Source organism: Tupaia chinensis, unplaced genomic scaffold (genome assembly GCF_000334495.1).
Source record: "Tupaia chinensis unplaced genomic scaffold, TupChi_1.0 Scaffold150288_1, whole genome shotgun sequence".
In the NCBI taxonomy this organism is placed as follows: domain Eukaryota; kingdom Metazoa; phylum Chordata; class Mammalia; order Scandentia; family Tupaiidae; genus Tupaia; species Tupaia belangeri.
In genome coordinates, this window is record NW_006210128.1 from 2,949,957 (window position 1) to 2,960,445 (window position 10,489).

The 10,489-nt window shown below is 53.7% G+C and overlaps 1 protein-coding gene across 1 annotated transcript in view; it reads right to left on the bottom strand.

Moving 5' to 3' along the window:
* The window catches only part of ITFG2 (integrin alpha FG-GAP repeat containing 2), a gene marked incomplete in the record, with an annotated part of 15,082 nt that overhangs the window by 3,610 nt on the left and 983 nt on the right, over positions 1–10,489 (bottom strand). Inside the window, 7 exon segments of the mRNA XM_027769683.1 lie at positions 71–124; positions 241–338; positions 728–876; positions 1,176–1,315; positions 2,332–2,503; positions 2,649–2,690; positions 3,578–3,673. Coding sequence (XP_027625484.1) covers positions 71–124; positions 241–338; positions 728–876; positions 1,176–1,315; positions 2,332–2,503; positions 2,649–2,690; positions 3,578–3,673 — 751 coding nt within the window.

Here is a 10,489-nt window from a genome sequence, read left to right on the forward strand (position 1 = left end):
CAGGTGGTTGGGGGCGGGCCCAAGCAGACCCATGGACACACAACCTCCCACCATGGGCGCCAGCGCTCACCATCCAGAGTACACAGGGCAAAGAGGCCCGAGCCACCACCCTCAGGGCTGTGTCCTGACAGGGATGGAGGGAACAGGAGAAATGTGAAGGGCGGGAGCCTGGAGCCTACGGGCTGAGGGGCAGCCAGCAGCAGGCACAGAGGCCCTGCCGCCCTCCCCGCCGCTCCCCACCGTGTTTGATGTTGCCGACCAGGTGGGTGGAGACGTCCTTGTTGTGGATGCGGCCAGACGTCTGGTGCAGCACCACATCGCGGGCGGCCGGGCTCTCCCTGTGGGCAGGAGGGCAGTGGAGACCGAGGCCTTTTGTGGCCCCCAGTCCCTGCTCCAGCCTTTGAATCAGCTAGAAACCCGTCTTCGATCCTGCCTGGCCCACGTGCAAACAGAGGCACGGGTGGAGAGGCCTGGTGGTGGGGCTTGGCCCTGCAAGGCTGACCCTCGTGGGAAGGTCCCCAGGGAAAGGGGAGGCGTGGGGCTGCGAGGCTGGGAGCTTGGAACCCGTCAGGGCTGTAAGGCGCATCCCGAGTCCCTGGGTCTCAAGATAACCTTCTGTAACGGGAGCCTGGGTGGGCCTAGATGGAGAAGACTCGCCCCTGCAGGCATCCCCTGGAGGCCATCATGTCCCCACAGCCCCGCACGTGCTCCGGCCTGGACCCCTTACCTACTGCCCTCCGCGGCCCCCTCAGAGGCAGGCGGGGACCCAGCGTCCCTGCTCCAGGTACACAGGAGGACCGCATAAGCACAGCCCGGCTGGGACACCATCAGCTCAGGAACACCCAGAGGCCCCGGGGTCACCGAGAGGCTGTCCACCTGCACCAGGGCAAGGGGCGAGGTAGGGTGGGTCCTGGGGTCCCCAGGCTCCTCTCCACCCAGAGCGGCTTCCCACGGCGCCCAGCCCGGCTGAGGCCCAGTCCTGCTGTAGCCCCTCCACCCCTCCCCACACGGATTCTTGCCGCCACTCCTTCCCGCTTGCTTGTCACTAGCAGCTTCCCCCAAGGACCTGCTGTGAGATTCTTCCCTCTGCCCTGGCCCTGGCCCTGGCCCAGAAGCCTCCTCCAAGGCCCTCCCCTGCTCTCTGGGCTCCTGCGTCCCCAAGCTCAGCCTCTCACCTGACCTTCTAGCATCCATTTCTTGAGGGACACCAGCTGTCCTGCCAGGTGCTCGGGGCCCTCACCCAGATCCTCCCAGCGGAAGGCCCGCACCACACGGTCGGTGTAACCGACCACCAGCTCATAGCAGCCATCTCCGTCTGTGGAACAGAAAGCAACGTGGGCGTGGAGCCACCGCGAGCTGGTCACACCGTCCCACAGGCACCTGCCTGGCCCCGGCCCTCTGCCAGCTGCTCTGCTGGCCCTGCCCCTGCTGAGCTCAGAGCGTTCCGTGCCCCTCTGGCCTGCAGGTCTGTCACTCCCACCCACGTGCCTCCTCTCAGATGCCCGGCCCTCATGTCTTCATCTCTCCTCTCTGCCTACTCCACCTGCAAAACTGCTGCTGGCCAGACAGCAGCCCTGGGTCTGCGCTAGGACTTCGGGAAGACTGTGCGGGGCCAGCCCCTTAGGTTGCTCCCTTAGGCCAGGGGTTACAGGAGCCGCGTCCTAACTGTGGTGCAAACTCTAGCCTCAGAGGCTTGAGAAATGCACTGAGTGCACACGTGTGCCCCCAATCCCGATGGGGTGGAGGAATGGAGAAGGAACTGTGGTGTGACCCTCCTCCCATCTGCTCCGGTGTCTCTGTCTCTCTCTGGCAAGTGCACATGCCCTCTGGCAGAAAATAAATGAAGAGGTTGTCGACAAGAGAAATTAAGGTATGGGCTATTTAGGTACAAACATTTTTTTGAAATCCATACAAAGTTTTTCATAATAAGCATTTTCCATGAACTGCTCCCCTTCCCCCTTCGCCCTGTGGCTCACTCTCTGGCCACCTTCCATTTTTCACCAAGTGTCACCTCCTCAGGGCCGGCTTCTTTACAACCCCACTGGACGCACTCTAGCCCTTCCATGTTCATCTCCTCCACGGCCCCTGTCACCTTCTCATGTGCCATCCAGCTCTCGTATAAAATACCTTCCGTTTCTCCCCTCTCTCCCCGGAAGGCCCGAGGGCAGCCACTTTCCTGTTTGACTGCAATCCCACCACCGGCTTATCACAGCGGCAGCAGAGCTCGGCCACCACGCAGGATCACAACAACACCTGAAGGACACGAGCCCTCCCGGCCCCGGCCCCTGGGATGGGCTGCAGTGCCCACTGCCCGCCGGCGGCCATGCCCACCGATGTCGCTGATCAGCATGACCTTGGTGTTGGCGGGGACGTGCTGCTTGAAGGCCGGGCGCTGCTCCTCTCCCGCCGGGGCCTCGTGGTGCCCCGAGGCATCCAGGACCTTGGCGGGTGTCAGGTCAAACAGGTGAAACCAGCCCTCGGCGCTCACGGCCACCACCAGGTTCTGGGAAGGGCAGGGCCAGAGAGGGTCTGGGTGTGAGCCTGGCACAGACCACAGAGGTCCCGGCTCCGCCAGTCTCCACTGGGAGGCAGGGATCGAGGTGCAGCCCTGGAGTCACACCGAGTCGCAAGGTCCCCGGGGCTCCTACCTTTCCTTTGTTACAGACATCTCCAACCCCAACGCAAGTCAGCTGCAGGAGAGAGAGGGGGCTCAGGGAGACGCCGAGGGAGCCCGGGACCTCCCAGCCTCTGCGAAGCCGGGCAGACGTCTTCACTGCCGTCGTGCGCTGGCACGTGTGCCCCGTGAGCCATGTTGCATGCGTGTATGAACGGAGTGCTCATCCTGTCAGTGCCGTTACTCACACAGCAGCGGGAAGACCTGAGGCAGGCAGGGCAGCTGGGGCCTAAAACCAGGCCAAGCCCGGACCAGCAGCTGGTGTAATGGCTATGTCGCTGGACTCCCATGTAGTCGATCATGGTTCGAGTCCCAGACCCGGTGGCTTAAACACAAGCCGGGCATCAGTGTATGTGTGCCCAAGATCCAGAGAAGAGAATGGAGGAGGAGGGATTGTGGCGTGGCCATCCCCCAGGGGGTGATTTCTTGCTTTCTGTCTGTCTCTCTTTGTCTTTCTGGCTGGTGCACACACTCTATAGCACACACACTCTAAAACAAAAAAAAAAAAAAAAAAAAAAAAAAAAAAACCAGGCCCAGCCCTACATCTAACAAAGCTAGATCATCTCCTACTCCCTGACTTACCCAAGTTACTGACTCCACTTTATAAGAGCAGACACCCTGGGCAGCCTCCAGAGTACCGAGAGGTACTCCACACAACAAAGAGCAGTGCGGCTTGGTGTGTGAGCACGTGTGTACGTGTATGTGCGTGTGCATGTACGTGGATGTGTGCGTGGATGTGTGCGTGGCGGGGGCAGATGAGGGCTCTGCCTGGCAGCAGCCCTCCCTGACACAGTGGCTGGGCTGGGGACCTGGGAGACAGGACACCTGCCGAGCTCCTGTGTGGGACTCACAGCGCCTGGACCGCAGGGCCCTCTTCCCCTGCAGTCCCGGGTGAGTACTGACCATTCCCTGGCAGGAACAGGTGAGCCACGGCCGGCTGTCGTCATTCTTGTACACAGACAGCTTCCCGCTGGTGTCGCCTACCACTAGTTCGTTTAACTGCAAGTGGGGAGAGAAGACTGTTAGGGTGCGTCCCACTGAACCACGGCAAGCTCTTCACCTGGCTGCCCTGTAACGGACCTTAACTGGTGTCGTCATCATCTTGACCACAAATCTGAGACTAACAGCCATAGCCAACAATTCCCAGAGTTTCTGTGTTCCTACTTAGGGACACACGTGGGGCGCTGGGGTAACACAATCAAGGCTATACAGTGTCTGGGCATCCTAGAACAGCCTAACACCTAAACGGCTTTATGACTCACACACCTGTTCAGCCCTTCTAGTCTGTCCATCACAAATGGAGCCCGCTGGGCCGGCAGGTGGTATGACTGTTAAGGCACTGGATCCCACATGGCCAACAGTACAGTTCGAGTCCCAGACCTGGCAATTTTAAGGGCTCAAGTGTGTGTATGTGTGCACACTCAAAATCCAGAGAGGAGAATGGAGGAGAAGGGACTGTGGCATGGCTATTGCCCCGGGGGTGATTTCTCACTAACCCTTCTGGTGAGTACATGCACACTGTGGCAAACTGTAAAAAAACACAACACAACACAACACAACACAACAAAACAACAATGGAGCATGCTGAAAACAGCCAAGATACTGAACATCTGGAAAATCTAAATGTAGATCTTACATTTATTTAACCAGGGGCCAAATAAAATGACACCACTAGCCTATGGAGCCCTTTCCTCCAACAAAGCCCTTTTAAAAAAATGAATTTGAGGGAACTAGCAGTTAGCGTAATGGCTATGTCGCCGGACTCCCACATGGCTGACCACAGTTGGAGTCCTCACCCTGGGCGTGTGTGTGCGTGCCCAAAACACCAAGGAGAATAGAGAAGGGATTTGGTGCGGCCATCCCCCTGACTGGTGATTTCTCACTTTCCTTCTCTCTGTCTCTCTGGTGAGTGCACGTCACGTACAGCAAAAACAAATCTCTAAGATACATACTTTTTTTTACTTTATGATCACGTGGGAACTGCACATACTTGCAGGGTGCAATTTCTCAGAATGAGAACAGTGTGTAATGACTAAATCTGGGTAGGTAGGGTATTTCTCGCCTCGGCCACTTATCACTACTGTGACAGAACACTGAAAACCTGTCTCTTCAGTTACTCTGAGGTACAGGAACTTTCTAACTGCTCACTCCACTCCACCGTGATCACACTAGCTCTTGTTATACCTGTAATTTTGTTTTGTTTCGACATCCCTTGATCCTCCCCTCTCCTTTCCCAGCCTTTAGAATCACTTTTCTATTTTCTGTGTCCTTCTGATCTTGTCTTTGGGGGTGCAGGTGGGGGCTGCTGCTGTCACCCACATGCAGACCTCTGGCCCCTGCCAGTGATAACCAATGGGAAGGGCGGCCCTACATTGGATCTGGGGTGATAACCAGGCTTCTTCTAACTCTTTTTCTACAAAAAGCTTCATGATTTCCTCCTGGGGGTACAGCCAACATCCTCTTCCTGTCTCTCCAATACAGTGAATATTGGATTCTCAACAGATTAATTCTAAAGGAGCTAACGGTAAGGGAAAGTGAGAAACAAACTGGATTTACTAATAAAAACTTAGGCCCGGTAGGTGGTGTGGTGGTGAAGGCGGCTGGACCCCATATGGCTGACTGCACAGTTCAAGTTCCAGACCCGGTGGTTTGAAAAACACGCCAGGTGCGTGTATGTTCGTGCCCCAAACCCTGAGAAACGGAGACGGGATGGTGGCATAACTGTCCCCATGGAGGGTGCGTTCTTATTCCCCTACCCTCCATGAGCACATGTGTCCTCTCACAAATGGAAAAGAGGACTGTTTTACTCTCGGGTTCAGTTTAATAGCTACAGGAGCTCCTGGTGAGAACATTAGAACACAGGCGCATAAGACAAGTTGTTCCCATGGTGTCCTCTGCACCCGAGCGGCACTCGGAGCCCACTCTCTGCCTAACGCTTTCATCTAGAAGATGAGGATAATAAGGGTGTTCACCTTGTGAGACTATGAGACTCAAGCTAACAGAGAATTTAGAACAGTCTTGAATTAAACTGCTCTGCTCCAAAGCTAGGGAACTTAGCATCTGTCATGTAATTTGTGTGTGTAAGGTTTTTGCCAAACGGTGTGTGCACTAGCTGAGAAATCACCCCCCGGGGGGATGCCCATGCCTCAATCCATTCTCCTCCTGGGATTTTGGGCAGGCATGCACACCGTGCCCAGTGATTTTCCTTTTAAAAACTTTATTTCAATTTGATGAGAGAGAGAGAGAGAGAGAGAGTGAGAGAGAGAAAGATAAAGTCAGCCACTAGGTCCAAGACTCCAACTGCAGTCGGCCATGTGGGAGTCCAGTGCCCTTAACCACCATGCCACCTGCTGCCACCCCATCCCACAGTGTGATTTTCAAACCACTGGGTCTGGGACTTGAACTGTGGTCGGCCATGTGGAAATCCAGTACCTTAACCAGCATGCCACCTGCTGGCCCTTGCTTCTTCCTTTTTTAAAGAAAGGGAGAGAATATGGGATAAAACGAGAAAGGTGAAAGGTAGGTTTTATTCGGGACCAGCAGTTAGCGTAATGGCTATGTCACTGGACTCCCACGTAGTCGACCACGGTTCAAGTCCCGGACTTGGTGGCTTAAACTCACGCCAGGTGCGTGTGCGTGCGTGCCCAAGATCCTGAGAGGAGAATGGAGGAGAAGGGATTGCGGCGTGGCCATCCCCCAGGGGGTGATTTCTCGCTTTCTGTCTCTCTGTCTCTCTCTGTCTGGCGAGCGCATGTGGCCTATAGCAAAAACCTCTAAAAAAAAAGAAAGGTTTTATTTTATTTTTGATGTTTTTAACAGGGTCTCTCCACATCATGGCTCCCACCCCAACCTCCCAGTTAGCCAGGGCCACAGGTGTAGACCACCATAACTGGCCTGGTTCATGCTGGGCTGGGAACAGAACCAGGGCCTCACATGCGGGCTCGGCTACTATGAAGTAGTACCCTCCTTCCTGAACTATTGTGGCTGGGCTCAATTCAATTCTTTTTTTTTTTTTTTTTTTGTGGTTTGTATTCAATTTTTTTTTTTTTTTTTTTTTTTAAGTTTTGTTATAGGGCACGTGTGCTCGCCAGGGAGAAATAGACAGAAAGTGAGAAACCACCCGCCGCGGGCATGGCCACACCACAATCCCTTCTTGTCCATTCTCCCAGGATTCTGGGCACACAGGTACACAGACCTGGCTTGACCCTCAAACCACTGGGTCCAGGGCCTGAAATGCACAGCCGGCCACGAGGAAGCCAGCACCCTAACCTCCACACCGCCGGCTGGCCCTCATTCTTTTCCACACATTCAATCAACGAATGCTATAATACACAGTGGATAAACGTCGACTTAGTGAACAAATAGCAAAAAACGTCTTTTAAGAAATAAAGAGAAGGCAGAATGAAAGAGATGCCCAGGCAGCCCTGGAGTTTCCGGGTGAAGCTGGATGACCAGTTGAGACTTCAGCTCCCTGCTGAGAAGGACCTCACAGCCACACAGGGCCACAGACACAGGGACGAATCCCAGAACAGCGTGGTGAACGCAGTGAAGCCCCGGAGCCGGTGGGGTGAGGCCAGGGCAGGCATCCTGGAAGGGGGCATGTCCTGGGAGACCCTGCTCTCTAGCAGCTGCACTGCTGCCCTCCAGCCCTACCGCTGTGTGGCTGGAGGTCACCTCCAGAACCCAGTGGCAGAACACAACCTCCGTCAGAAATGCTAGCGGAGCAAGGCTTTGCTGAGCTCGGGTAAGTCTGTGTCGTAAAACAAAAACAGAAAGAAAAGAAAAAAATAATAAAGGCACACGATGCTCCTCCAACCCTCCAAAGGCTCTCTTGCCCTGGGGAAGCCGGGCTTCAGTGAGCAGTCCTAGAGACTCTGTCTCCCTCCTGACAACTCCCTCCGCTTTAGCTGGAGATGAATCAATTCCGAAGCACTTGAGGCTAGGATTACTGGGCTGAAATCGAATGCCGGCATTGGGAAGTGCTACCGAAATTCTCCCACAGCTATGCGGGTTGTGTGTGCCACACTCGGGCCCCTACCGGCTGCATGGCCTTCAGTTTCATCTAATAACAGCACAGCTCTTTGAGTCGCTCAAAAACAATCACAATAATCTTCATTCATTCAAAAAACATGTACTGAGTGTGAGGCATTGTTCTGTTTGGACTATAGCACTGAAAAACACATTAAAAAATTTTCTATCCATGGGTAAACAGATGGCATAGCGGTTAAGGTGCTGGATCCCACAGAGTTGACTCTATGGTTTGAGTCCCAGACTCAGTAGCTTGAGAAACACGCCAGGTGTGTGTGCATGTGTGCCCCAAATCCTGAGACGAGAATGGAGGAGAAATGACTGTGGTGTGGCCATCCCCAACGGGCAGTTTCTCATTTTCTTTCTTCATCTCTTTCTTTGGCCAGTGCACACGCCCATAGCAAAAAAAGTAAAAACAAAAGAATTCCTATTTTCGGGTCAGCTCCATGGCACAGTGGTAATGAGCTGCTCAAGAAATCATGGTTGGGGCTGGCAGGTGGTTCGGTGGTCAGGGGTGCTGGACTCCCATATGGCCAACTACAGTTCGAGTCCTGGACCTGGCGGCTTGCTTTCTCACTTTCCTCTCTCTCACTCTGTCCCTCTCTGGTCTAAATAAATAAATAGAGAGAGAAACCATGGGGACTGAGGTTTGCCTTCCCAGCCCAGGCAGCCTGAAGCACACTGAGCATACAAGCACACAAGATCCAATGGGCTGGAGGGCTCTACCATAACTACAGACAACAGATGTTTAAATTTGAAAAGACTGCATAACCGGGCCGACCATGACATAGGGTTAAGGCGCTGGGTCCTGAACCTGGAGGCTTGAAAACATGCTGGGCGTGTATGCTCAGAGGAGAATAGAAGAGAAGGAACTGTGATGGGCCCTCCTCCCTGGGAGGTGATTTCTCACTCTCCCTCTGTCTCTCTCCAGGGATTGCACTTGCTCTTTAACAAAAATCGAAGAACAAAAAATGTGTTTAACAGTAATAACTCATTTAGAGAAGGACAATTTCAAAATAACCTGTGAAAAATAATTCTTCCATTTTAAAGAAGGCAGATATGGCGACCAGCAGGTGGAGTAGCTGTTAGGGCACTGGACTCCCACATGGCTGACCGTGGTTCAAGTACAGGACCTGGCGGCTTGAAAGGCAACCCAGGTGTGTGTGCATGTGTGCCTCAAATCCCAGGAGAATGGAGAAGGGGCTGCACCATGGTCATCCCCTAAGGGTTAATTTTTCACTTTCCCTCACTGTCTCTCTCTCTCTGGCAACTGTACATCTCCTATGGCAAAAACCTTAAAAAAAAGAAGGGCAGATGACAAATGTATACTTGATGTCACTTTGTTAATTTACTATTTAAAAATGTCTCAGGCCAGCTCTGTGTCCTGGTGGCTAAGAAGGTTGGATCCCATGTGGTCAAGCACGCGGTTGAGTCCTAGGCCTAGTGAATGAAGAAACACAGTGGGTGCAGGTGCGTATATGCCCAAACTCAACAGGAGGGAGACATGGAGGGACTGCGGCATGATCATCTCTTTTTCCCTCTCCCCCCATCTCACTGGCAACCACATGCACCCTCTGGCAAAATTTAAGAAAACGGAGTCTTTCTTGAGTTTCTCATAAACCCACACTGCTCTGTATATAAAGCATGAAAGGACCAGCAGGTAGTGCGGTGGCTAAGGCTCTGGACCCCACGTGGCCGACGGCATGGTTCGAATCCCGGACCTGAGAAAAGGGAAAGAAACGCGGAAGTCCAGGAAACGTAACATAGATTATGAGGATAACTCTCCTCCCTAGAGGAGGGAGAGACAAAAGCAGCCTCGCACGGTGCCTTCTCCATCACAGCACGTGTCTCCTTCGGTGTGAGGAAGAGAGAACACAGAACATTGGCAGGTGGGATAGTTAGCACTCGGTGCCAACTGGCCTGCAGTGCAGAACACGTGGAGACCTGCTAGAGCATGGCTCTGGTGTCTGCAGAGTCCCGTGGAGAGTAACGCGAGAGTGAGCACACTAGGTCGGGACAGAGTGCCCTCATTGTGGGGGGACGAACACGGACTAACGGGTCTGAGAGCCCAGGACAGGCGACTCCTGCTGCCTTGACCAGCTTTCAAGGTTCACCTGCCTCTGGACTCCTAGACTCAAACCAGTCCCCTCCCTGCCCCGTCTTTCTCGGGCTTTAGTCTGGAACTGAGAGTTACATCCTTGGCTTCCTGCCTCTGCCGCCTTTGGGCTTGGCTGGGCCGCCACTAGCACCCCAGAGTCATGGGATTTCTTGGCTGCCGTAATCATGTGAGTTGATCCCTCCAATAAATGCCCTCATATACAAACCTATATAAACCTCCCGAGAACCCGAAGGTGAGGGTGAGAAGCAGAGAGGCAGAGTAGGGAGGCAGGGAAGAGGGGGCAGAAAGGAAGTTAGCAGTATTTTGTTGACAATATTTCCTATTAGAAACAAGAAACGAGATAATGAAGGTAAAGCCTGTAAAAAAGCACATCTGACACTGTTCCCCTTGATACTCCCACCGAGAAACCTGTTTTTAATTTCTTTTAGATTTTTACCATAGGGCACATGTACTTGCCAGAGATAGAGAGGAGAGAGAAGTGGCCGCCCAAGCTGGTGACTGGCCACACTGCCTACCTCCTTCTCCATTCAACACTCAGGATCTTGGACACGCACACACACCCAGCTCAATTTTCAAGCCACCTGGACCAGGACATGAACCACGTTAAGCTACTTTCAACCACCACACCACCGGCTGGTCCCCAAACCCCCCATATATATATATATATT